The sequence below is a fragment of the Agelaius tricolor genome, unplaced genomic scaffold (genome assembly GCF_023055355.1).
Source record: "Agelaius tricolor isolate 1412-34295 unplaced genomic scaffold, bAgeTri1.0.p SCAF_1, whole genome shotgun sequence".
Classification (NCBI taxonomy): domain Eukaryota; kingdom Metazoa; phylum Chordata; class Aves; order Passeriformes; family Icteridae; genus Agelaius; species Agelaius tricolor.
Genome location: NW_027269261.1, coordinates 4,881,844 through 4,908,603, shown reverse-complemented (window position 1 = coordinate 4,908,603; position 26,760 = coordinate 4,881,844). Strand labels below are relative to the sequence as shown.

Sequence of the window (26,760 nt, the reverse complement as noted above, 5' to 3'; positions counted from 1 at the left end):
ATGGATATCCCAGTACCCTCATGGATATCCCAGTATCCACACTGGGAGAGCCTGAGGAGCTGCCCCAGCAAACTGAGGCACGCATCACTGAGGTCATTTAACCTCATAAAACCCGGCTTTTTGACAGCGTGGAAACAAATTGTTTCTAAAACGGGTCGTTTTAGGAATGGGGTTTTTTTTTGGCGGGGGGATTCGGTTCGATTTAAGGCGCGGTTTAAAGGGTTTTTCCCCAGCTGTGTGGGAACGCCCTGCCCTCACTCAAAATGGCGGCGGCGCTGCGGCGCTGAGGCCGCGGCCGCCATGGTGCTTTCGGGCGAGAGCCGCCGGAGGAGGCGGCGGCGGGGTAAGGGCGGGCCGGGGCCGGGGCCGGGGCCGGGAGGGACCCTCGGGATGGAGCCCGGGAGCGCCGGGAATCACCCCCGGGAGCGGCGGGAGCGATTTGGGCTGCTCGTGCCGGGCGGGAGGCGATTCCCGGCTGCTGCCGCCTCCGGAGGCGCACAGGTGACCCCTCATGTCCCGGAGCGCTGAGCCTGCCGCTGGGATAAACATTCCCTATCTCTGCTTTCCTCGCAGCGCTTCTCAGACATCTACGGATAAAAATCTTGTGGCTGCATTCAAAATCCAGAAAATGATCCCGGCTGTGCCAGTAAGAAAAGGACCAACACGGCACGGCGGCGTTCCCGAAGGATGGTGAGCGCCGGTGCTGGGCCAGCCTTGAATTCCTCGGGGGAGGAGCTTTTCCGGGGGTGTCCCGAAGGTAACGTGGTTAGGGAGAAATCGAAGTGATCTGCCTCAAAAAAAACCCCAAACTTTAGGACTTTTAGAAGAATTTGGCCAGCAGTTTGCTGGAGAGAGAATGGAAATTCTCTGGAGCATAAATGGAGGTTTTTTCTGGAGCGCAAATTGAGTGGTGTTTTTTTTTTGTTGTTGTTGTTTGGTTTTTTTTTTTTTTTTTGTGTGTGTGTGTGGGTTTGGTTTTTTGGTTTGTTTTTTTTGTGTGTGTGTGTGTGTGTGTGTGGTTTTTTTTTTGGTTTGGTTTGATTTCTTTCCTGGAGCATAAATAGGGATTTTCCTGGAGAATAAATAGAGATCGGAGGGTTAAATGGAGATTGATCCTGAACGATAAATAGGGATGCTCTGGAACATCATAAATGAAGATTTATCTTCATAAATGAAGATTTCAGGTGGATAAAATAGAATTTTTTCCAGCAGGTAAATGGAGATTATAAAAATATACAAATATAAATATTTTCTCGGAGATTCAGGCCACTGCTGGGCTTTATTTTTTAAAGGAGTTGTACCAGTTCCAGTTGTGCTGCTTCCAATTCCTCATCAGGAACTCTGTAATTGAATTGAAATATGGTTTGAGTTTTGCATCAGTTCTGATGCAATTAAAGCGTCTTTGCAAATAATCTCTTGGATTAATTATGCTTTCTGCAAATCTTGCACACGTGTGCATATTTTTTAAGTATTTACTCACGAACTGCCAGGGAAAAAACTGGAAAGAAGTTACAAACAAACCCATAAAATGAGGAGGAAATGGGGATTTTGTTTAAATCCTTGGAGTGAGTGTTTTGGAGACTTAAGGATTCAGCAGCACTTTGGAAAACTAAAGATCAGCTTCCAAATGGGAGCAGAAAATACAAATCTCAGGGTTTTTTCTGAAGGAAAAAATGGTGGGAATTGGTGGATTTATGGAAGGATGCCTCAGTTGCTGGGGAGGTTTAATCCAGAAGCAGCTGAACTCAGAGATGATCTTGGAATTCATCTCTCCCATCGGGCTCCATGTCAGATCCTGCTGTTAGAGGAGCTCTCATGGGAGCACGGATCGGGATCTTATCGCAGATGGGAATCTCGCAAAGGAGCAGCAGGAAATTAGCACGTGCTGCTCTCATTGATTTCTCTAAGCACTGCACACACACCAGGATTTCCTGCTGGAAAACACTGAGGCAGCAGATGGGCTGGAAGCTCCTGTGGATTTTGGAGCTGAACCTCGGGATATGCACTGCTTCCAGTGTGCTGGGGTTGTGTCTCCATGTGGGAATGGTTGGCAGGTGTGTTGGGTCGGGAGCATTGCAGAGATCCCTGCTGGCTGTGGGAATTGCCCAGTAGGAATCTGGATGTGAGCAATCCTTTTCCAGCAGCATTTAGGAAGCACTCTTTTGCCCATATTGCTTCAATTTCCTGCTCCTGGGAGATGGTTTAGTTCAGGTGGTGGCGCTCCATCAAAGGTTGGAGGTCTTTTCCAATCTCAGTGGTTCTACAATTCCACCTGTGAAGGGTGAACAAGGAATTAGGGCATGGAATTCCACTGGGCTTGAACGGAAAGATAGGAAGAATCATTCCCTTTTTCTGTTTCTTCTGGCAGGATGGAGAAGAAGAAAATCCTGATGAAGTCCAAGGTTGCTGCTCCCAACCTCCTGAGGGCTCTGCATTCCCTGTACCGGCTCGGGCACCTCTGCGACGTGACAGTCCTCACCCAACATCTGGGAATTCAGGAGGAATTCCTGGCTCATAAAGCCGTCCTGGCAGCTTCCAGCAACTACTTCAAGGGGCTTTTCCTGCACCAGGAGATGCTGGACACCCAGAAGTGCACGGTGACTCTGCAGGACATCTACACAGAGGAGTTCACCTCCTTCCTGGAGTTTGTGTACACAGCAGAGGTGGAGATCGAGGCGGGAAAACTCCAGAGGATGAAGGAAATAGCAGAAAGGCTGGAATGCAAGGATTTGCTTGATATCTGTGAGGAAGTGAAGGCAGAGGGCAGGAAGGGCTTGGATTTGAGCCTCCACCTGAAAGGGCAGAGGGGTGAAAATAGGGGATCGCAGTGGCCTTGTATCCAGCAAGAGGAGAACCCCAGGAACTCTTCCCAGGTCGTGGCAATTCCCATGCAGAGGAGACTTTGGGACAGGCAGAAACATAAGGAGCTGCTGCCGGGCTATGAGCTCATTGGAGGCCAAGGAGGAAGCCTGGAGCAGGAGGCCACAGCTTTTCCAGCCCCAAAATCCAGGCCGGCAAAGCTGCCCGAGTGCAACAAGCCACATTCGCCAGCCAGACTGGGTGTGGATATCACCAGCCTGGAAAGCAAGGATGGCCATTCCCTGCGCGGGGGGCGGGAGCGGAAGCGGGAGTCCCAGGCGTGTCCCTACTGTGACAAGGCCATCAGCTCCAAGTGCGGCCTGGCCGTGCACATCCGGACGCACACCGGGGACGGGCCCTTCCGCTGCCAGCGCTGCCCCGCCAGCTTCGCCCACAGGGCTGCCTACACCTCCCACCTCAGGTACGGCATTCCTGGCAATGCCCTTCCCTGGGATTCCGGGATAGATCATTCCCGGAGTCCTCCCTGCCTCAGTTCCAGAATTCCTTGGATCTGACTCGAAGCGTGTTGAGATAGGGATTTTTCACTTGGCCTTGCGGTGCGGATGAGTGGATTGAGGTCTCCTAGATGGGCAATTTCCCATTGGGAAATTGTGTGTGCAACCAGATTTCCTTGGAAATTCTGTGTGCATTTTCCTTGAAAATTCTGTGTGCAACCAGATTTCCTTGGAATCCTCAGATTTGGGGTTTTAAGTAGGAATTTTGTGTCTCTATCTGGGCATTTAACTTCCATTTCCTTTGATTTAAATCTATAATTTCATGGCCTTGGAGGAAAAGTCCATCCTACATTCCTGGTCAGGTGAGAAATACAGATCTTAAGGCATTTTAATTTTCTTTAATTATCTGGTCCAACTTTTCCCAAAATCTCCCTATTTTTAGGCTTTCCAAACACGCTGGGAATTTCTTAAATGGTGCAAGGAACAATTCAAAGAAAAGGACTCTTCCCCCAAGGCCTGAATTGGAACAATTAAACAATTAATACGTTTCAATTAAACCTAATGGAAGTTGTCCTCCATTTTTAACAGGAAAATCCATGAGTCTGGGCAAGAGAGGAAACTCCTGCCTGTCTATTGGATGGTGGTTCCACCCACACATGGCCCAAACCCCACGAGCCGTGACAAAGATCCCGATGGAGAGACTTGGGATAGGACACCGGAAACCCCAGGGTGTGAGGAAGATGCTGGGAATTCATCCGTTGCTGAAGCAGAAAGGAGCAAGGAGCAAGAGGAATCCCAGGAAGCTGAAGGAGGGAATGAAGATGAAGGTGGAATGAGTGTGAAGGGTGAGGAGCAGGGAGACTATAACACGGGATACTCGGAAGTTGAAGGAAGCAGGGACAACGAGGAATGTTCTGAGGAGGAGGAGGAGGATGAAGCCTCCGCAGAGAAGGACAGCAGAGAACCTGAACCAGGGTTTAAACTAAAGAAGGCCAGCAAAAGTGTGGCCAACAAGAAATCCATCTACGTGATCCAGTGTGACAAGTGCCAGGAGCAGTTTGTCTCCCGGAAGAAATACGTGGATCACTGCCGGGACGTACACCAGAGCCTGCCTGGCAAGGTGTACCACTGCGAGGTGTGCAGCAAGGCCTTCGCCAGCTACACCAGCTGGAAGGAGCACCGCGCCTGCGTGCACAGCGAGGAGAGGAGGTTCTCCTGCAGCCTCTGCCAGGCCACCTTCAAGAGGAAGCGGGATGTGAGGACTCACTCCGTGCGGAAGCACGAGGGCAGGGCCAAGCGGCCGCTGTGCTCCGTGTGCGGCAAGATCCTGAGCTCCCGCACGGCGCTGGTGTTCCACATGCGGACACACACCGGGGAGAAGCCCTACGAGTGTGGTGTGTGTCACTCCAGGTTTGCTCAGCCTTCCCAGCTCAAGATCCATACCAGGTCAGATTCCAGGCATGCACATTCCTTGCCCCTTAGAGCAGGAACAGCGGGATACCGGGTTCAGTGGGGTCCGTGATTAATTCCCTTACGCAAAGGCTTTGGCTCCACATCGCGTCTCCCATGGTCGGGATTTCGACATGGATACCCTGTCCAAACTTGCAGGGAATATCCGTCATTTGGGACAGGCTCTAAAATCGCACGATGGCCCTCAGTGATGAAGAGTGAGTCAGGGATTTTGGAGAAACAGATCCTGAGCCGTGCTTGCTCTCAGAGCAAGGAATTGCCATGGGATTTCATCTCCATGTGCGACTCCAAATCCGCACCGCTCAGCTGGAGCTTGACGGGATGAGTTGCTCCCTGGTGGTGTCTGTGTGGATGTGCCCTTTCCCAGGAGAGGGTGAATCATCCCATGGAATTTCCCATCTTTCTCCAGAGCAAGATTGATGATAATGCTTTGTCCTGACAGCTCAAAATCAGGAATGATTTTGGACATCATACTGTTTGGGTTGGAATAAGTTAAGATTGCACTCAGATTATTCTGATTCTGTGTCATTTTCTGTTATTTTCCCTTTTTTCTCCTTTCCCATGCTCTGAGCTGTCTGGGAAAAAAAAAAAAGATGGATTTTTTAGGGCCTGAAAGCGAGGAAAAGGTAAATTTTAAATGGGAACTTTGAATTTCAAAAGGTAAATTTTAAATGGGAGTTTTACTCCTGGAGTGTACCTGGAAACACTCACTTTTCTGAGGGAGCAGAATTTCCTTTTCCCACTACATTTAAAACCCAAACATTGTTTCAAATCCAGTATTTTAGGCATCGAAACCTAATTAATTACTGATCTTTGGTGTTTTCTCTCCATTAGATCCCACACTGGGGAGAAGCCCTACATTTGTGAGGACTGCGGCGCTTCCTTTGCTGACAAAGGAAAACTCACCGGCCACAAAAGGACGCACACAGGTGGGAATTCAATATTCAGGTGGTTTTCCCATGCCTTTCCTGTTTTATTGCTGAAATATGAAATAAATGCCCTCACCCCCTTTTTTTTTTTTTTGTAACTCATGCAAGAGTGTCCAAGTACCAGGAAGGAATTCTTAGGGATAGAAGGACTTCTAGCCTGGCAAAAAGAACAATCACTCTGGAGGGACTTTGTTGCTTTCCACAATTCCCTGATGGGAGCCAGGGGGAATTTGGCTCTGCTCCCAAAGAACAAGTGATAGGATGAGAGGAATGTCCTTGAGTGGTGCCAGGGGAGGTTCAGGTTGGATATCAGGAAGAATTCCTTCATGGAAAGGGTTATCAGGCATTGGAATGGGATGGAGTCTGTGGTGGTGTTCACAGGGGTCCCAGGACGAGAGAAGAGACAAAAGTCTTGACTCCATGTTTCAGAAGGCTGATTTATTATTTTCGGATATATACGTTATATTAAAATTATACTTAAAGAATAGAAGAAAGGATTTCATCAGAAGGCTTGAAAGCAAAGGAAGGAATGGGATGATAACAAAAGCCTGTGACTCTCGGAGAGTCTGAGACATCTGGACTGTGATTGGCCGTTAATTAGAAACAACTAACATGAGACCAATCACAGATGCACCTGTTGCGTTCCACAGCAGCAGATAACCATTGTTTACATTTTGTTCCTGAGGCCTCTCAGCTTTTCAGGAGATAAATCCTGGCAAAGGGATTTTTCAGAAAATATCATGGCTACAGGAGTCCCCGTGCCTGGATGTGCTCAGGGGACAGCTGGATGTGTCCCTGGTTGCCGAGGTGGGGATTGGGCACAGGTTGGACTCGATGACCTTGGAGGTCTTTTCCAGCCTGGGTTCCGTGATTTGCAGACTGACTCTGAAGGACAAAATTCCACTGGGATGATTCCCAATGTCCAGTTTCTCTTTCCTCAGGAGAGCGGCTGTTCAGGTGTGACGTGTGCGGCAAGCACTTTGCCACCAACGAGTACCTCAAGTGCCACAAGCGCTGTCACCTGGGAGCCAAACCCTACAGGTGTGAGGTCTGTGGCAAAGCCTTCGGACTCAGAGCCTCCCTGGCCCAGCACAGCAACGTCCATGCAGGTAATTCCAAGGCTGGGAAAAGGAATGGTGGCTTTGTGGTGCTTCCCAGTGTGGATGGGGACATTCCAGCCCCTTGCTGAATTAGGGGATCCCAGAATCATTAAGGTTGGAAAAGAGCTCCAAGGTCATCGAGTCCAAGCTGTGCCCAATTCCCACTTTGTCACCAGCCCAGAGCACTGAGTGCAGGCATTCCTTGGACACCTCCAAGGATGGAAATTCCGTTGGGAAGCAGGGCTCATGGGAGCGTTGCGTGGTGTCCTAGAAAACTGAGGCTTGGATTGTACCGCTGAAGGAATTTGGAGTAGAGGATGGAGTAGAGTAGCCTTGGCAGGTATTGGGAAATATTTATCAAGGAATGGTTGGGATTGGTAGGGACCTTAGGGGTCATCTCATTCCACCCGCTGCCATGGACACCTTCCACTCTCCCAGGTTGCTCCAAGCCCCATCCAGCCTTCCAGGGAAGAGCCAGCTGCTCTCTCCTAAGTGCCCCTAACCCTTTGCTGTCACTGTTATTCCCAGAGACCCGTCCCTATTTCTGTGAGCAGTGTGGCAAGGCCTTCACTCAGCAGGGAGCTCTGCGGCGCCACCAGCGCATCCACACCGGCGAGAAGCCCTACAAATGCCGCGCCTGCGACAGGCCCTTCACCGACATGTCCACCCTGCGCCGGCACGTGGCGGTAGGACATCCCCCCACGGCACCTTCCCCGCCCTCAGTGCCACCTCCAGCCTGCCAGTGCCACCCTGGCAGCGGGAATGTCCAGCCCTCCGGCGGGGCTGTGCTAGGGATGAGTTTCAGGGCAGGGCGGGGAGCCGCCATCTTAAAGCCACCATCTTAGAGCCACCATCTTCTGAACTTGGTGGGATTTTGCTCCAACAGCATGGCAGCTCCCACTGCTGGATTGGAGGTCACCAATCCTGTCACTTCCCAGCCCTAGGGGAAGGGTCACCATCCCTGGGAGTGACTGGATACAGCACTTCCTGATGGTCGTCATCTCTGAGATCTTTTCCTCTAAAAGATTCCATTAAAATGTTGCAGGAGGGACTCGGGATTTTAGATTTTTTTATGGATTAACTTCAGAGTCTCCAATGCTTTAACCCTCATTCCAGCCTCATAACACGATGGTTTATTCAACCTCATGCCTCACATTAACAAGAATTCACACATTCCCAGCGTTCCGCTGGAAAACGCTGAGCTCTGCTCTTCCCAGCGACCTCCAGGTCCTGGAAGTGACAGCACAGACAGAACAGGAGGTTCCCTTCCAGCTCCAAGTCAATATTTTGCCTGTGTGCTGAAATTCAGCTGATTTTGGATGTATTCCATGGCAGCAGAGCCAGAAATTCAACACGGATTTGGCAAAAGAGCCTTGTTTGTGTTTGAGTTGAGACTTGGAGCACGGGATCATGGAGTTATCCCAGAATTGTTGGATTTAGCTCTGGATGAAGTTAAACATTTGGCAGTTAAAAATCAGATCTAATTGTTTTCCTGTCCCACTCCCTTTTGTTTTTCCCAGATCCATGACCGGAATGCTCACTGGAGAAGCTTCTTGATCGACCTCACACAAAAAAAAGACCACAACTGGTCCAAAATAGAGACTTTAGTGGAAGCACATCCAGGAGGAGATCCCGTGCCGGAAATTTGGTCGGTTGACCACGGGAAACTTTATAAACCAGGAAGTGCTAAAACAGCAGCAGCACATGTGACACCTGGGCTTGGGAACACCGGGGACACTGACCCCTCCCTTTTGTACTTATAAAGTCAGGTTTAAAACAAAAAACGGTTGGAGGCAGAATGGTGGGAGTTATCCTTTGGAATGCAGGGAATCATTCCCAATGGTCACTGCAGCTGCCTCGTGAGCTGCGTTGCTGGTGGTAAAGGGGTAATTCCTCATGAGGGTATTTATTCCACTGAAATATTTGCATCTGTCCAGAGATTTATTTTCCCCAAAGCGGTGGGATGATCCGATTGGGAATGGGCAGGGCGGGGTGCGTGTTGATACAAACACAGCGCGGTGCCGCCCCTGTAAATCACCAATTCCTCCTTTAATAAAGCTGCCAGAGCCGCCCAGCCCGTCCCTCCTTCATTCGCCCGCATTTCCCAGGGGAAAACGCCGGGATTTGGGAATGCCAAAGCCGGGGTCGGGATATGCCGCGTTGCCTAGCAACACCCGGCGCCCTACGTGACGTCATTTCCGGCGCGCCTCCGCTGGGGTCGTGGCGCGTCAGCGCTTCCGGCCGCGCCCGGGGCTGAGCGGGAGCAGCGGCCGGGAAGGGGCCAGGAACAAACCGGGAACGGGCCGGCAGCCGTGAGTGCAGGGGCCAGGGCGGGTTGGCCCCGCCTGCCTTCTCTTTCCCCCTTATTCCCACCCCCCCTCTTTTTCCCCTTTTTCCCCTCCTCTTTCTCTCCCTTCTTTTCCCTTCCCTTTTCTTCTCCTCGCTTCCCCTCCTTGTTTCCGCCCTTTTCTCATCCCTTTTTCCCCCCGTCTTTTCCCCCACCCCAGCATTCCCATGTGATCCAGGGTCCTTTGCAAATGGGGTTGGAAGTGGGCACTGTGGGCTTCTCCATGACTTCAGCAGCAGCTGCCTGGGAATCCTTTCCCCACTCCCCTTTTTGTCTCTTTCCAGCCAGTTTTGCCTCTGGAAGGGGAAGTATTCCTGAGAAATGGACAGTGCTCAAATGGAATTAGAGGGGTAGTTGTGAAATAACACGAGAAGTAGTTAAAAATCATTTTATTGGGGTAAAAAAGGTGGCACTTTGGTATCACTGATTGTTTATAAAGCATTGGGTGAGACATCACTTAATTCCCAGGTCGTGGAAAGAAATTCCTCAGATTCTGGTAGGAACAGGGTTAGACTCAACAGATTCCTCAGAGCACCTTTAAATCCATAGAGACCTGGTTTGTTCTGGGGTTAGATATTTGGGAAAGCACCCCAAAACTTCCACTCTTTTTACAAGCTTTGGAGCAGCTTCAAACATTCCTGAGAAATAGGGCCTGATGGAAGGTTGGAAATGGGCCTTCAAAATCTGCAGGCTGTGAGTCCATTTTGAGGAATTCCCATCATTTTGGGGATTTTCAGTGTGTGAATACGATTATCCATCACATAAGAGCTTAGAATTTTATGTGGAAGGCATTTTTAGGCAGCTATTTAGGATTGCAGTGAACTTTTTGCTTAATTCTGCCTTCCTTTTATTATTGTCTGGTGAGGCCAAGAATCATTCTGTAATTCCAGGTGCCAGCTCTGCTTGCTCTGTCTCAAAGGGTAGGTTCTGACAGCCCAAAGGGTTTCATGGAAAACTAGGGTTGGGATTGCAGCTCGGATTCACTCCATGGTTTTCCTGAGGAGCTGGACTTGGATTATACAACCTCGGAGTTCTTCCCAACCCCAGTGATTCCACGAAACCCCGACCCCAGCTGCCCCAAACCCTTGGAATCCTGCTGGCTGATGTGGAGGTATCTTTAGCAGGGAGAAGGAAGATGGAAAGCAACCCCGTCCTGCTGGAATCCAAGTCCTCCCCCATCAACCTGCTGAACGAGATGCAGCAGCTGCGGCTGCTGGGCCACCTGTGCGACGTCACCGTCAGCGTGGAGTACCAGGGCGTGCGCGCCGAGTTCCCGGCGCACAAGGCCGTGCTGGCCGCCACCAGCAAGTTCTTCAAGGAGGTTTTCCTCAACGAGGAGCCCGTGGACGGCCCCCACAGCAACGTGTTCCTCAACGAGGTGCAGGTGGCGGATTTCGCCTCCTTCCTGGAGTTCGTCTACACGGCGCGCGTGGAGGTGGAGGAGGACAGGGTGCAGCGCATGCTGGAGATTGCCGAGAAGCTCAAGTGCCTGGATCTCTCCGAGACTTGCTTCCAGCTGAAGAGGCAGATGCTGGAGTCTGTGCTGCTGGAGCTGCAGAACTTCTCGGAGTCGCAGAATTCCGAGGAGGAGAGCGCCGCCCGCCCCAGCGCTGTGCCTGCGGCCAAGGCCGAGCGGGACTCTCCGGAGTGTTCCGTAGCTGCGCCCGGCCGCGGAGCGTCTCCCGAGGGGCCGGCTGCCAAGTCCAAGGAGAAGGTGAACAAAAAGAAGGAAGTGCTGAAGGCTCCTTACACCAAGATCCGCAGGGCGAGCGGGCGGCTGGCCGGCAGGAAGGTGTTCGTGGAGATCCCCAAGAAGAAATACACCCGGAGGCTGCGGGAGCAGCAGCGGAACGCCGAGGAAGAAAAGCAGCCCAAGGACTCTCCCGAGGAGGGAGAGCGGGAGCAGGAGGAGAACTCCGGCAAACCCGAGGGGGCCTCCCCGGAAAACCCCGCCAAGGGCGAGGAGGAGGAGGAGGAGGAGGACAAGAAGAAGCGCGGCGGCGCCTTCAAGTGCGGCACGTGCCAGAAGGAGTTCCTGTACGAGAAGAGCTTCCTGAAGCACATCCAGCAGAGCCACGGGATCGCCTCGGCGCTGGAGTTCCGCTGCGAGACGTGCGCGCAGACCTTCGCCAACCGCTGCAACCTGCGCAGCCACCAGCGGCACGTGCACAGCAGCGAGCGCCGCTTCCCCTGCGAGCTCTGCGCCAAGCGCTTCAAGAGGAAGAAGGACGTCAAGAGGCACGTGCTGCAGGTGCACGAGGGCGGCGGCGAGCGCCACCAGTGCCACCAGTGCGGCAAGGGGCTCAGCTCCCGCACGGCCCTGCGGCTGCACGAGCGGACGCACACGGGGCACAAGCCCTACGGCTGCCCCGAGTGCCAGGCCAAGTTCTCCCAGCCCTCGGCGCTGAAAACGCACATGAGGTAGGAGCGGCTCTCCCCGCGCGCGAGGTGCAGCCCTCGGGACCTCCCAAATCTCCGTTTTCTCCTGATACGGGATCCAGTCCTCAGGGCCTCCCAAATCCCTGTTTCCTCTTTCAGGGCCTCCCAAATCAGTTTTCTCCTCATATGGAGTGCAGCCCTCAGGGCCTCCCAAATCCTCGTTTTCTCTTTCAGGATCTCCCAAATCCCTGTTTTTTCCTCAAATGGGGTGCAGCCCTCAGGGCCTCCCAAATCCCTGTTTTCTCCTCAAATGCAGTCCAGTTCTCAGGGCCTTCTAAATCCCTGTTTTCTCCTGCTATGGGGTGCAGCCCTCAGAGCCTCCCAAATCCCTGTTTTCACTGTAGAGTGCAGGCCTCAGGGCCTTCCAAATCCCTGTCTTCTGCTTCACGGCCTCCCAAATCCCTGTTATGGGGTGTAGCCCTCAGGGCCTCCCAAATCCCTGTTTTCATGTGGGGTGCACCAATCCTTGTTTTTTCTTTTAAGGCCTCCCAAATTCCTGTTTTCTCCTCATACAGGGTTCAGCCCTCAGGGCCTCCCAAATCCCTGTTTTCATGTAGGGTGCAGCCCTCAGAGCCTCCCCAGTCCCTGTTTTCTCTCTCAGGGCCTCCCAAATCTCTGTTTTCGACTCATATGGGGTGCAGCCTTCAGAGCCTCCCAGATCCCCGTTTTGTCCTCAAATAGGGTCCAGTCCTCAGGGCCTTCCAAATCCCTGTTTTCTCCTGATATTGGCTGCAGCCCTCAGGGTCTCCCAAATCCCTGTTTTCACATGGGGTGCAGCCCTCAGAGCCTCCCCAGTCTGTGTTCTCTCTTTCAGGGCCTCCCAAATCCCTGTTTTTTTCTTTAAATGCAGTCCAGTCCTCAGGGCCTCCCAAATCCCTGTTTTCATGTGGGGTGCACCAATCCTTGTTTTTTCTTTCGGGGCCTCCCAAATCCCTGTTTTCTCCTAGTACAGGGTTCAGCCCTCAGGGTCTCCCAAATCCCTGTTTTTTCTTTCAGGGCCTCCCAAATCCTGGTTTTCATGTGGGGTTCAGCCCTGAGGGTCTCCCAAATCCTGGTTTTCATAGGGGGTGCACCTCAAATCCCTGTTTTCTCCTCAAATGGGGTCCAGTCCTCAGGGCCCTCCCAAATCCCTGTTTTCTCCTCATATCCCGCATGGGCCAGGCCTGTGCTGCAGGGAAATCCAGGTGGGATTCCTCCAGCACATCCTCAGACTCAATACAAAGACAAGTGTGGAAATATTTGGGAAGCATTTTGCAGGGTTTTCAATGGGAAAATGACGGATTTGGGGGCGAAGTAGGGAAAACAGTGGATCTGGGAACAGGAGGAGGTGGTGCGTCACCGATGTCACCCACACGGAGCTGATCCGGCACCCGCTGGGTTTTATCTGTCCCAGGCTGTTTTTATCAGGGAAAAAAATCACCTCTGAGGGGTTCTAACCTGATTTTGTCAGTCTTTTATCTACCTCAGGGCATTTTGGTAAGGGAAAAATCATCCCTGAAGGGTTTTAACCCGATTTTATCAATTTTATCTTCTGAGGGCATTTTGCTCAGGGCAGAAGTTGATTCTGAGGGGTTTAACGTAATTTTATCCCTTTTCTTAATCTGTCTCAGGGCAGAGTCCTTTTCATGAGGGCAAAAATAATCTCTGAGGGGGTTAACTTGATTTTCTCTGTTATTTCATCTGTCCCACGGTGTTTTTATCAGGGTAAAAATCATTTCTGAGGGACTTTAACCAGATTTTATCAGTTATTTCATGTGTCTCAGAGCAGACATTTTGATCAGGGCAAAAATTCCTCTCTGAGGGGTTGAGCCTGATTTTATCAGTTTTATTTTCCTGAAGCTGTTTTTATCAGAGCAGAAATTAACTCTGAGGGGCTTGAACCTGATCTTATCAGTCATTTTACCTTGTCTCATGATAGAGACCATTTTATCAGAGTAAGAATCTTCTCTGAGGGGTTTAACCTGATTTTATCAGTCATTTTATCTGTCTTCAGACAGAGACATTTTTATGAGGGAAAAAATCCTCTCTGAGGGTTTAGACCTGATTTTTTTCCGTTCCCAGAGCCCTTTCAGGAATTTTGGACACTGGAAACTCAACGCTGCCTTAATTTGGGTGTGGTGGTAGCCGGTGGTGGGGATTTCTCATCCTTGGGGATGTATTTTGCCACGTGGATGTGCCTCTCCAGGAACAGCAGCCATCCCAACCCCCCAAGAATCTTTCCCTCACATCCCAAAGGATTTGGCACCACAACCTGGAGAGAATTTTCTGAATTTGGCTGCATTTCACCTTGAAAAATTCGCTTTTACCATAACATTTTTGGATGTGTGCGTTTACCCAGCAGTGAGGATCAATGGGAATGAGGGAAAGGCTCATCCTGGAGTTCCAACATTCCTTTTTCCTTGCAGGATCCACACGGGGGAGAAGCCCTTTGTGTGTGACGAGTGTGGGGCCCGCTTCACCCAGAACCACATGCTCATCTACCACAGGCGCTGCCACACAGGTGAGGCTGGAAAACTGGGAAAACCCAATCCCAACCATTCCAGGGAAAATGCTGCCTTCAGAAAATGCTTTTTGTCTGCATTTTTTATGGATAAAACGAGATATTGTCATCTCTTAGGTGGGATTTGCCTGAGAAAGGTTCCCAAGGATATCTCGTGGTTTGAAGCTGAGGGAGGGTTGATTTAAATTGGATTTTGGGAAGAATTTCCTCCCTGTGAGAGTGGTGAGGCCCTGGAACAGTTTTCCTAAAGAAGCTGTGGATTCCCATCCCTGGAATTGTTCCAGGCCAGGTTGTGAGGGGCTTGGAGCAACCTGGGATAGGGGAAGGTGTCCCTGCCCATGGAATGGTTTGGAATTGGCCTTTAAATATCCCCACAGTGAGGACATGCTCCAGAATTTCTGTGGGATTTTAACAGCATTCCCAAAGCTCTGCTGGTTTAATCCTCCTTTTCCCCCCTTTTTTAGGGGAAAGGCCATTCATGTGTGAAACCTGTGGGAAGAGCTTTGCCTCCAAGGAATACTTGAAACACCACAACCGGATCCACACGGGATCCAAGCCCTTCAAATGTGAGGTTTGCTTCCGGACCTTTGCCCAGAGGAATTCCCTGTACCAGCACATCAAAGTCCACACAGGTAGGATGTGTCCCTTTTCTTGGATACACAGGTAGGATGTGCTCCTTTCCTTGCATACACACCCCTCACCGCTGCAATATTCCAGCAAGGAATTCTCAGCCAGGTTTTTCCCCGTGTGCACTGCTTGATGTCTCGTGTTCTCCCCTTCTCCCACTAGTCCTGAGTGACAGCAATTCCCTGGAATGCTTCCACAGGCTGTGGAGATACCTTAATAACCTGCCAGGATCATTGGTGATGGAGAGCTCTGGTATAGCTCCGAAGGTTTATCTAGGGAAGGAGGAAAATGGGATCTCTTTCCAAACAGGGAGTTTGTGGCGTGATCAGTTGTGGCGAGTTCAGGGTGATCCCAGGGCTGGGAGTGGCTCAGGGGTTCTTGCTCAGAGAAGAGTGAACAAGGGGGATGAAATACTTGGATTATGGGCAGGACTTGAGTCTCTAATGGAAAATCCATGGAAAACCAGAGTGGCAGCACATCTGTACGGGCTGGGAGGAGCTTGCTGCCTGCAGACGGGTTGCAGTGTGACATTGGAACCCCCAGGATGTTTTCCCTGAGCACTCCCTGTCAGCCAGGGGTAGCTGGGCACTCCCGGGGCACAGCAGCCGTGCTTTGCCCGTGTTCCCAGCCTGTCTCCCATGCCGCATTCCCAGGGGAGCGGCCGTACTGCTGTGACCAGTGTGGGAAGCAGTTCACGCAGCTGAACGCGCTGCAGCGGCACCACCGCATCCACACCGGAGAGAAGCCCTTCATGTGCAACGCCTGCGGCAGGACCTTCACCGACAAATCCACCCTGCGCCGCCACACCTCGGTACGGCCCGTCCCACAGCTAGGGGGAATGTTGGGGAGGAACTGTTCCCTGGGAGGTTGGGATGGCCCTGGCAAGGTTTTCCCAGAAAAGCTGTGGGTGCAGGACCTTCACCGACAAATCCACCCTCCGCCGCCACACCTCAGTACAATCCCACAGTCCTGGCGTGCCTGGAGCACATTCCAGCTCCTCCGAGCCACGTTCCATGGGACTGGCGGATCAAGCCCAGAGCAGACTTCCAGTTCAAGCGGATGGAAGTTGGGGTTAAGTGGGACGCTGGGAAGGAATTGTTCCCTGGGAGGTTGGGAAGGCCCTGGCAAGGTTTTTCCAGAAAAGCTGTGGGTGCAGGACCTTCACCAACAAATCCACGCTGCGCCGGCACACCTCAGTACAACCTCACAGTCACGGGGGATGTTGGGAAGGAATTGTTCCCTGGGAGGTTGGGAAGGCCCTGGCATGGTTTTCCCAGAAAACCTGTGGGTGCTGCATTCCTAGAACTGTTCAAAACCCAGCTGGACAGGGCTTGGAACAACTGGGATAGGGGAAGGTGTCCGTGTCCATGGCAGCGGGTGGGACTGGATCATCTTCATGATTATCTTTATCTTCCAATCCATAGCATTCCATGACTCCAGAAACCTTTTCTACCAACATCAAATACAAGCTTGATCCAAACTTTTCCTTGTCATCCCGTATCCAGCCTTCTCTGTCCTGGTTATTCCTTTGCAGATCCATGATAAAAACACCCCCTGGAAGTCCTTCCTCGTCATCGTGGAAGGAGCCGCAAAGAATGACGAGGGGCACAAAACGGAGCTTCCTGATGAGGAATACGAGGTGTCCCCCAAAATCCCGGAAAAGCTCCTGTCCTTCCCAGAGAACAGCCCCTACCAGAGCCTGGCAGCAGTCCCGGGAAGTGGGAATTCCAGCACGGACTGTAAGGCCTCTGGAGCACAGGAGTCCCTGCTGGGAGAACTCACCGTGCTCCACACGCAGACGGACTCTGGGCAGCCCCAGCTCCATGCCCTGGTGAACATGGAATAATTTGGGATTGCCTCCTGCTCTTTAGGCTGCACCCCTTGTACAGTCCTTGGCCTGAGGGAGGCTGGTGGTGGGAAGCTGGGAAAGAGTGGGTTTCCAGCTTTCCTCTGGAAATTCCTTCCCCAGCTCCATCTCCTGATGGTCGGGCAGGGTGGCACCACAGCAGGGAATTTGTGGGAGTTGATCCCCTGCGAATTCAGGGGGTGGCTCAGGTACCTTGGTGGTGCAGGTTTGTTTTCCAGGGAATTCAATGCCACATGGACAATCAGGAGAACTGATGTTTCTCTATGACATTTGCTGCGTTTTCCCCAGTGGAATTTCATCCAGGAGAAGTCTGGCTAAATTTGCTTTTCAGGAAATGTTGGTTTCTCTCTGCTTTTGCCAAAGATCCCAACGAGTGGGAGCAGCTTTGGAGTTTCATTCCAGGAGTTTGGAGTCTCTGAGCAGCAAAAAGGGGCAGGTGGCAGCCAAGTGCTACTTCCTTGGTTTTACAGTTGCAGGGAAACTGGAGCAGTCTGGCACTTGGATCCTGTCAGTTCTCACCTTCCAGCTGTTCCAGCTCCCATGGATTTGGGCACTAACTTAGGAGAACAGAACATCTCCTAGAAGAGAGTCTGTGAAAAGGAGCTGTGCTGGAAGGGGTTCAGTTCAGAGGCTTTTCCTGCTCCATTTTTAGTGGAATAGGATTTGAGGGATTTCCCCTGGGCAAGGAGGGAGCCTTGGAGTGTTGTTCCAGCTGAGCTGACTCCTCTTTTTTCACAACAGCAGCTCACTGTGCTATGGTTTAATGCTTCAAACCTTGGGATGGGCTTCCCAGTGTAAAAACCCACAGCTTTTCCCATTCTTTTTCCCATTTCTTTGCCTGTTCTTGTAGTATTCCCACAGCAGTTCCTCAGCTGAAGCTGTGAGCAGAACTTTGGGAAAGGTAAGCACAATCCAGCCTGGTGAGATCCAGCAATAAAGACACCCCCCACCCCCACCTGTGGCACAGAGCTATTTTTTGGGATAAAGGGATGGCGGAGGCGTTCTCATGGAACTTTAAGATAGAAAAAAGGGAATTTTTGTACCAGAGGACATTTCCAAGAGGTTATATTTGAGATATTTATTCCCAATGGAAGGAAAGGGGTTGTAGATATATTTAAGGGCTGAGCACTTGGATCTGGAGCCGGGGAATGTTTTGTACTCTGTGAACACATGGAACTGAGTTACTTGTTTGAGCTGTTCCTATTAAAATATGGAATATGGAGACCTCCCAGTGACTCAGTCGTATCCAGTGGGACACTTTGGGATATTGACAGGCTTGGAAAGTTCACCTGAAGAAGGGAAGGTTCCCTGGAAACCTCAGAAGGGGCCTGCAAGGGAAAGTGTGAGGGATTCTTCATCAGGAATTATAGTGACAGGACAAGAGGGAGGGAATGGCTTCCCAGTGACAGAGGGGGAATTCAGGTGGGTTATTGGGAAGGAATTCTTCCCTGTGAGGATGGGGAGGCCCTGGAAGAGTTTTCCCAGAGAATCTGTGGCTGCCCCATCCCTGGAAGCTGGGATAGCAGGTGTCCCTGGACCAGGATGAGCTTTAAGGTCCCTTCCCACCCATACCATTCCCAGATTCCAAACAGGACCTGAAGGAATCACACCCCCCCAGCCTCCATCATCCCACCATGCTCCACGCTTTTGAGTTTTTCAGAAGAACCACTTCTCCCTCCTTCCATCCATGATTTTCACTTTATTCATGTACAGAGTCACACCAAACATGATATTCTTGCTAAGGCCATTTCCTTAAATAAGTTTTCCAAGTAGAGAGTGATGGAGGTGGGGCGGGAATACAGCGGGAGTGGCGGAATTGTCACCTGGGAACCGTCACAATTCACCATGGATACAGCAGAGGACATGCTGGAGCTACTCACACACAACTACCAGGTGTAGGGATGGAGTAACAGCCCTCCTGCTCCTCCTGTCCTACAACACCGACACGGGGAACGGCAACAGAACCGAAAAAACACCGGGAAAAGTGGAGCCTTCCAAGCTGTGCTTCCCCTCATCCCGGCTCTCACAGTGCTGGACGCCTGATAAAGCCATTCCTAAGGGTGGGAATGGATGAATTCTGTGTGCTTCCAAGCCTGGAGCTGGGAGACCCCACCCCCACTGCCTCCCAACTTATCCATCTGGTTGGGATGTTTGGGATGAACACAAGGACCTGTGGGAAACGGAGATCGGGAAGGGTGGGAAAACACCAAACCAAGGAGAATTTGGCATGGATCAGGATTTTTGGTTTTCAGAACTTTAGAGCCCAACGAGCCAAGCTCCATCCAAAGCCCAACATTCCAACCTGACTTCTTCCAGAGGAAAGAGGGGCTGGGGCTGCCTGGAGCCTCCAGAGCAGCCCTCAATTAATGACTTCACTCTTCCCAAAGAGTGACAAATTGCACAGGCTCCCGACGCCTCCGACGCATCCTGGAAAAACCAGGCAGCTCAATCCTCTCTCCTTAACCACACACCCGTCAATTCCTGCAGGAATTTTTCAACTTTTCCCAAGCAAACTGTGCCCCCCTGCCACCCGAATTCCAGCAAGGCTCCCGTGGGATCCACGTCAGAATTTAGGGATTGTGCCCGGCACACGCAGAGGGTGAGGTACAAAAATAGATCCTTCCTCGGGTGGAATTATTTGGAAGTGGAGGGATGGGATGCACCATGAACTAAAGTGGAAAATCAATCCAAGAAAGATGGAAACCAACCAGGACCTAGGGCCGACATAGATCCTAGGCTCCTGGAATGCCTGTGGCGTGGTGGGGGTGTGCGGGATATTCCCAATTCCCAAAGCCTCTGCCTAGCACCATTTCCAGACCCCCAAATCCAAGTGTATCCAACACTTGAGAACGGGAAAACGGGAACACAACGGGCTGGAAGCGCTTATTGGTACTGTGCTGGCCCGGATGGAATATTTACATGCTGGAATCAACGGAACAGCAGGAAAACCGGGAGCTGCGAGTGCAGGCACCGGGATGGGCGGGACCAAACCCGAGGAGGAGAAGGAGGAATTCCGCTCCAAGGGCTTCTCCCGCCTGGCATCCGCCCGGAGCGTCACCACAGAGCGGGGGCTAAAGAAACACAGTGAGCCATGGGAGTGGGAAGCGACGAAAGAAAGCGCGGGATTGGGTCGGGAATTCCCGAAAAGTCCTCGGCTGGAGGCGGGAAGGGCCCGCGGGCGTCACTTGAGGTCGCCGTCGCCCTCGCCCTGGATGGTTTTCTTGATGCGCAGCAGCATCGTGGTGAGCCACTGATCCAGCCGCGAGATGGAGTCGAATTCCTTCACCTGGCACCGGCAAAAACGTGGATCAGGGAGTGGACGGGAAAGGGAACGAGGCGGGAATGCGACAGGGATGGGAGGGGGGGAGTGGCACACGTGGGCTCGTCCTGGGAATGCCCAAGGGAAGGGGGAAAGGAGAGAAAAGGGAGAGGGGGAATGCAAAGAACAATAAAGGGAAAGGGATGGGGGGAAACAAGGGGAAAGGGAGGGAAAAAATAAGTGGAAAAGGGAATAAAGGCAAACAAAGGCAAAGGGGAAGCAAGGGCAAAGGTGAAACAAGGGCAAAACAAGGAGAAGGGTGGAAAAGGGGAAGAGAGGATAAAGGGGAAGATGAGGAAAAGAGGAAGAGGAGAAAGAGAAAGAACCAAGGGGAAGGGGGGGCAGGAAACGAGGGGGGAAAAAACAAGAGGGAAAAAAACAAGGAGAAAGGGGGGGAAAACGCAAGGGGAAAGTGGGGAAAAACAAGGGAAAGGAAAAACAGTAAGGGGAAAAAGGAAAAGAAAAAAAGGGAAAGGAAAGGAAAGGAAAGGAAAGGAAAGGAAAGGAAAGGGCAGTAGAAAGGAGGAAGGGAAAGAAAGAGGGGAGAGGGAAAAAGGGAAGGGGCTGAAAAAGAGGAAGGGCAAAAAAAAAGAAGTGGGGGGGGAACAATGGAAAGCAGTGGAAGAAAAGGGAATGGAGGAAAAAAAAAAGGGAAAAAGGGAAAAGGCACAGGGCCACAGTCCAGAGAAAAGTCTCTCCAAACCCAACCCGAGCTCTTTAAGCTCCTGTCAAACACCAAGGGAGTCAGACCAAAACCCAGGCAGGATCTGAACTCTCCATGAAAACCCAGGAATGTCACAGGAGGAAGCTGGGACCTTGCTGGAGCAGCTGTCCCCAGCCCCTCTCTGCAGGGCACAGGCATCCCAAAAAAGAGAAGGGAGAAGCAGCATTCCCAAGTGCACCCATGAGTACTCACAGCCTCGGTGTAGGCCTCACTGTTCTGCTCCTCATGAGCTTCCAGCAGTTTCTGGGAAAACACCAGGAAAAATTAGGGAATGCTCTATTACTGCATGTTCCTGCTCTGGCATCTCATCCCAGGGAACAGAGACCCATGAAAAGCACCCACCACAAACAGGAATCTGGGCCAAACCCAGGGAAAAGTGAGGCTGATGTCCTTTAAAATGCTGGGATAAAGGAGAAAACCCCTGGAAAAGTGGGAAATCCCCCTGGATACTCACTTTCAATAGCTTGCATTCCCGGGAATCTGTGAAAGCCGGGAACATTTCTTCGTATTTCTCCAGCGCAAGCTGGAAGAGAGAAGAGGTCCCTTCGCACACCATTCCTATTTTTTTTCCTCAGGATTTGCCTTCCCATCCTCAAACTTAGGAAAGTATCCACCAGAATCCAACCTGACAGTGGCACATCAAGAATTCCAGCCACTGCTGAGGAGGGATCAGGGATTTGGGGGTAATAGCTGTGAGCCCATCAAGCTTCTCCCGGCCAGCTGAGGCTGGTGAGGAGGAATTGGGAATTCTGGGATAACTGACCTTGGCATTCAGCTCATCCACGATGAAGTGGCACAGGGCAGCTTTGAAGAAATATTCTTTGGCGCTGTACTTGAGCAAAGGGTTATCCATGGTGTTTGTTCCCACCTGGACAAAAAAAAGCCATGGAAAAAGGGGGCAGGAAAAGAAAGCCTGGATTAAACCGATTCATATTCCACCCGAGACACAGGGCTGGAAAAAAGGGCATGGAAAAAATGTCAAAAAGCTGTTGGAAAGCAGGGAGGTTTTGAACTCATCCCAAGGGAAGTCAGATCCCACCAGGCTGATCCTTGGTTGATGAGGAAATGGAAAAACAAATCCATCTGGGAAAAAGGTGCTCCAGGATTAACCCTCTGGATGCACCAAGCAGCACTGTTGGTATTTGCAGGTAAATATCCAACAAAAGACAGAGTTGATAAATCCAGGAGGGAATTTTCTGCCAAAGGGAGTTGAAAATACATTCAAAGGGAAATTTTTAGGGATTTCTCCCAACCTTTTCCTGGAAACACTGAAAATCATGGATGTGGCACATAGGGACACTTGGCCATGCGGAGGGAACAGTGGGACTCTGACCTCAGAGAGCTTCTCCAGCCTAAACAATTCCCTGATTCTGGCACTTTTGCCAACCCCTGGGCCCTTTTCCTTGGGAAGAGGTGCAATTCCCATGGGATTTGGCTCCTGACCTGCTCGTAGATCTCGATGGCTTTCTGGTACTGCTCCAGCTGCGCCGCGTAGGCCGCCACCTTCAGCAGACACTTGTTGGCTGAGCTGCAACCACATCCCAAAAATCAGGCCCTGAATCCCAGGAATTCACCAGCCCATGCCCCCAGCACCCCTTCCCAGAGAGAGAAGTGGGAACCCACAGCTGGGATATAGAGGAATTCTCTTGTAACAGCCCAAATTAGAAGTGTGCTGGTTGTGGGAGTGTCTGGGATGGATCCCTGTTCCAGGGATGGATCCCTGTTCCAGCCCTTCCCGCTGATCCCAAGGACTTGCCTGTTGGATTCCTCTCCCTTGTAGTAATCCGCAGCCTGCTCGTAGTGTGCAATGGCCTGGGGACAGAAATGTGGGATCAGTCACCCCGGGATAAAGCAGCCCAGGGAACAGCACCAACATTCAGGGAGAGAGATGGGATCCAATGGAGCGGAGCTGAGGAAGGAAATCCTTGCCTGGAAAATAACCCCTAAATCTCATCCAGTTTTATCCCGCGAAATTCCAGCTGGAGATCCGCAGCGGGATTCCTGCTCAGGGAGTTTGGAAGTGGGAACGAGGGATCAGTGCTGATGTGGGAACTAAAAGTGACTAAAATGGCTCCATGACACTCCCAAAGAGCTTTTCCAGTGGGAAACACCAAGATGGATTCTCACTGGCGCGTTCGGCCAGTGCTGCTGGCACAGGGACACACCAGAGACTTGGGATTGCTCCATGAAAGCCTCCAGGCTGGGAAAACCACTAACTCCAACTCAGGGCTGGACTGCACCTACCCCAAGAATTCTAGTGCTGGATGGGAGAAGGGAATTGTTGAGCTCAGAGCAAGGAAATCCCAGAGTGGTTTGGGCTGGAAGTGACCTCAACTGTGATCTCCTTCCACTGGGGGGAACGACTTCCACCATCCCAGCCTGCTCCAGCTTGGCCTTGGACACTTCCCCGGATGTGGCAACCACAAGTTTTCTGGGAAAGCCGTGCCAGGGCCGCCGGTGACGTCACTGATGCTGTCACCACCGTGTCCCCTCACCTTCTCAATGTCCACCAGCTCGGCCTCGTAGATCTCAGCGATGGTGATGTGGTGCTTGGCGGCGATGGTGAAGCGGCCCTGGGGATGGGAGGGGAGCGGGATGAGGCGCGGCGTTCCCGGGAAGCCGCGCGGCGTTCCCGGGAGCGGGGCCTTACCATGTCCGTGTAGATATCGATGGCTGCGTTTAAGCAGTTGATGGCCTCTGCAGCGTGTGTGAGAGACAACAGCGTCAGCCACCTCCCGTTCCCAAACCCACCCGGCACCTGCTCCAGGGAATAGCTGCCCACAGAGCAGGGCTCTGCAGTGACCTCAGCCCCAGCACCCCCAGAAATTCCCAAAGGGAACAAACACCAGGATGACCCAACCCCGAGTTTGCTGTCTGCATCACCCAGTGGAGCAAACTTGAAGGGATCAACTCCAAAACGCTGCTGTTTTCCAGGGAATTTGGGAGTTTCGCCACTCTAAAAGGGTGTTATCCAGCCTGAGTTTGTTCCCATGTGTCCTGGGATAATGCTGGTGGGAGGTGGGGGGTTTGCTTCCAGACCTAGCTAGGGAAAAGTGGATTGGAGACCTTCCCAAAAATCACAGCCTGGTTGAAAGAATCCCAAATCCTTTATTCTCATCCCAACAAAGGCCAGGACTGGGGAAAGCCTCGGAAACATGGCAGGGCTCCTCCTGCAATCCAGCCCAGTGAGTGCCTGAAGCCATTCCTCAGGAAGCCATTCCCTAAAGCCAAGCCAAACCAGGATGGAAGCTGCCAAAAGTCCCAACACCCTGCAGCATCCCAAATCCCAACAAACACCAAGAGGAGACGCCAGGCTAGCGCTGACCTCCTGCATCATCCCAAAGCACCTTCTGGAAAAGCAGGAATGCGGCTGTGCCAGCAGCGAGCGTTTGGCTGGGAGCAATCCCGCATCCCTGGCTGCTGCCGGGTCCCGCTGCCTTACCTTGCGGATCTGCTTTTTTGTAGGCATTCCCAGCATCCACAAAGCTGGTGGCTGAGTCGTGCTTGCTCTGGAGCTGCATGTGCAGCTTGGCTGCCTGGCAAAAGGCATTTCCTGCCGCTGGAAAAGAGGGAATACCCATCCCGTGAATCCCAAGAGTGAGCGGGAATGCGCTGCTTCCAGGACCTGGGGAGACTCAGGGATGAGGGCTTCCCTCAGGAAGCAGGATCACCAGCTGGCACCTTAAAATTCCTCCAAGATCCTTCAGCTCATTCCCTTTGCCCACTCTCCCAGTATTTAAATAGGAGTTGCATGGACACAGAGATCATTCCCCATGGAAAAATTCACAGGAAGACGTTTGGGCGCTCTGGGATCACCCACGCCCCCCAGATCCCAGGATTTGGGACTCACCACTCCAGTTTTTGGCGATCTTGAACATGTTGGCAGCCCTGGTGTACATCTCACAGGCCTCCTCCACCCGGGTGTTGCCCCTGGAATGCAGCGGGAATGCTCCTGAGGCCAGGCGGGGAGGGAATGGCTCCAGAGCCAAAACTGGGATTGGGAATTGGGAATCTTGGCCTCTTCAGGCTCTGTGAGGCTGATCCCATCCCTATGTGAGAACACTGAAAGGGGAATGCTGGATTTGGGGGCTCTCCCAGAATTCCAAGATGCCAAAGGTCAGATTTTTGGAAAGGAAATGCAGATTTTTCATGGAAACTCTGGGGGAAAAATTAAGCTCTGGGGAGATCTCCTTGGTCTCCATAACTCCCTGACAGGAGCCAGGTGGGATCAGGCTCTGCTCCCACAGAAAAAAAGGAATCCCAGAATCCTTAAGGTTGGAAAATCCCTCAAGCCCATGAGTCCAACATTCCCCCAAATCCATGTCCCCAGGTGCCACACTGCTCTTAAATCGACCCCACAACAGGGATTATTCAATATTCTTTTCCATCCCCTGGGAATTCTGGCACTTTTCTCCCCTCACTCTCTCTCTCTGGCAGCCAAGCACGGTCAGTTTGGAAGCACAGGAGGGATTTTTGGATCCCTCCTCGCCCTTGGAAGGCACCTCTGGCATGAGCCAAAGCCAATGGAGGCAGCACTGAGGAATGCTACACTCGGAAAGGCCCCTGGAACAGGGCAGGTCCCAGCCTTTTAATCCCAAAAAATTAGAAATAAAGGAGTAACAGCTCTTGTGCAAGGTGATGGAGCAATTCCAGGAAGAGCCCAAGTGGGAAGAAGGCATTTGGCCGGCACTGGGAATCCTGGACATCCCGTTTGCAGGGAAGATGCCAAGAGCCGAGTCACCCCCACCCCCTGACCTTTCCTTCCTCTTTTTTTTCCCTCCATCTGTTTTTAGCCCTGAAAATTAAAAATTCCTCTCTCAAAATCTCTGCCTGTTCCCTCCAAGGATTTTCAGGAATTTGCCACCCGGATTACGCTCCTGGAGCAGGCCCTGACTGATTAATCTGCCGGAGGCCAGAGAGAAATTTCTATTTAAAACTTGTGGATTTTCGGGCGGCTGCAGCCGATTTTTCCGGGCTGATGGATAAAAACCTCCCGGCCTCCACAGAGCATCGCTCCGGGAATGTTCTTTCCTTAAAAAAAAAAAAAAATAAACGGAAGAAAAGCAGGAGCGAGGTGGCCAAACCACCCCGTTTCCAGGCACACCCCCAGGAACAGCGAGCCCGGAGCAGCCAGGCCCAGGGAAAAGGACGCTCTGCCATTTTCTGGGATAACGCCGGCCGTAGTATTGGGGTTCCGGGGTTCCCTGGGGTTTCGGGAGAGCCCATCCGTGCCAGGGCGAGCCCCGGGGATGCCGGGAGATGATTCCCCCCGGGATAAGGCCGGGATGAGCGCGGGGAGGGGACAGGAGCCGCAGAGGCCGAGCGCGCCCGTCACATCCCTGTGGCCAGGAATGGCCAGGAGGGGCTGATCCAGGGGAATCCGCGTTTGGATCGGGATGGGAGCGCTCCGTGTGCCCCCGCTCCGTGCTCTGGCAGGGATAAGGAAGACTCTCACCCACAGTGGGGGGCAGGAGTTGGGAAAAAGGAGGAAGAAGTCGGGAAGGGGAGGATGGAGGAGAAGGGAAAGGGGGGCAGGAAATAGGGAAGGGGGCGGATGTAGGAGACGGGGAAGGAAGGGATGCAGGAGATGGGAGGGGGGCCGGGGGCTCAGGGGGTGATTCAGGAGCTGGGAATGGGGGTGTGAAGGGGGGCAAGAGCTGGAGAGGGGGATCCAGAGCCGGGGAAGGGGGGGGAGATGCAGGAGGTGGGAAGGGGAATGCAGGAGGTGGGAAAGGGAATGCGGGATCCGGGCGGGGGGGGATGCGGGGCCGCTCACCCGAAGAGCCCCCGCAGGAAGGAGTGCGAGCCCTTGACCCGCTTCTCGGCCTCCGCCATGAGCTGCACGGCCTCCCGCTCCTTGCCGGCGCTGTCCATCGCTCCCGCTTTTCCTGCTCTCCTTCCTTCCTCCTCCTCCTCCTCCTCCGCCGCGGCACCGGGAGCGCGCCGGGCGCGTACGCGGGGCGGGGCGCGCGCAGGATGCGGGATGCGGGATCCGGCCGGGATCGGGGATGAGCGGCTCCTCCCGGCGGGTGGGACCCGCGCAGCCGCGGCCCTCGGGCTGTTCCCAAAGCGGGATTCCTTCGGGAGCCAACTCGAAAGATGGCTGTGGGAATGGGAGCGGGAT

General features: G+C 52.5%; 3 protein-coding genes across 6 annotated transcripts; 2 read left to right on the top strand and 1 right to left on the bottom strand.

Annotated features, from left to right (window-relative positions):
- The first annotated feature begins 223 nt into the window (after window positions 1-223).
- Window positions 224-8,887, top strand: LOC139603270 (GDNF-inducible zinc finger protein 1-like). Of its 3 annotated transcripts, none has more exons than XM_071453981.1 (8): window positions 224-343; window positions 574-757; window positions 2,369-3,280; window positions 3,903-4,760; window positions 5,619-5,713; window positions 6,655-6,822; window positions 7,342-7,499; window positions 8,334-8,887. In XM_071453981.1, the coding sequence occupies exons 3-8, from the start codon at window positions 2,370-2,372 to the stop codon at window positions 8,574-8,576; spliced, it is 2,433 nt and encodes an 810-aa protein (XP_071310082.1). In that variant the 5' UTR covers window positions 224-343; window positions 574-757; window position 2,369; the 3' UTR covers window positions 8,577-8,887. The 3 variants fall into 3 exon arrangements, with proteins under 3 accessions (XP_071310082.1, XP_071310258.1, XP_071310165.1); XM_071454064.1 differs by lacking the exon at window positions 224-343 and adding an exon at window positions 365-501; XM_071454157.1 differs by lacking the exon at window positions 224-343 and having other exon boundaries at window positions 364-757; window positions 3,903-4,708; window positions 8,334-8,513.
- Window positions 8,888-8,966: 79 nt separating this feature from the next.
- Window positions 8,967-17,815, top strand: GZF1 (GDNF inducible zinc finger protein 1). Of its 2 annotated transcripts, none has more exons than XM_071454382.1 (6): window positions 8,967-9,125; window positions 10,285-11,581; window positions 14,005-14,099; window positions 14,564-14,731; window positions 15,380-15,537; window positions 16,261-17,815. In XM_071454382.1, the coding sequence occupies exons 2-6, from the start codon at window positions 10,296-10,298 to the stop codon at window positions 16,570-16,572; spliced, it is 2,019 nt and encodes a 672-aa protein (XP_071310483.1). In that variant the 5' UTR covers window positions 8,967-9,125; window positions 10,285-10,295; the 3' UTR covers window positions 16,573-17,815. The 2 variants fall into 2 exon arrangements, with proteins under 2 accessions (XP_071310483.1, XP_071310385.1); XM_071454284.1 differs by having other exon boundaries at window positions 10,282-11,581.
- Window positions 17,816-18,272: 457 nt separating this feature from the next.
- Window positions 18,273-26,641, bottom strand: NAPB (NSF attachment protein beta). Its single transcript, XM_071454485.1, has 11 exons — window positions 26,413-26,641; window positions 24,487-24,566; window positions 24,079-24,195; window positions 23,287-23,333; window positions 23,132-23,209; window positions 22,393-22,448; window positions 22,080-22,164; window positions 21,400-21,504; window positions 21,091-21,159; window positions 20,829-20,879; window positions 18,273-19,879 (listed from the first exon to the last, which is right to left on the bottom strand). Exons 1-11 carry the CDS (start codon window positions 26,508-26,510, stop codon window positions 19,775-19,777), a joined length of 891 nt encoding a protein of 296 aa, XP_071310586.1. The 5' UTR covers window positions 26,511-26,641; the 3' UTR covers window positions 18,273-19,774.
- Between the last annotated feature and the right edge of the window lie 119 nt (window positions 26,642-26,760).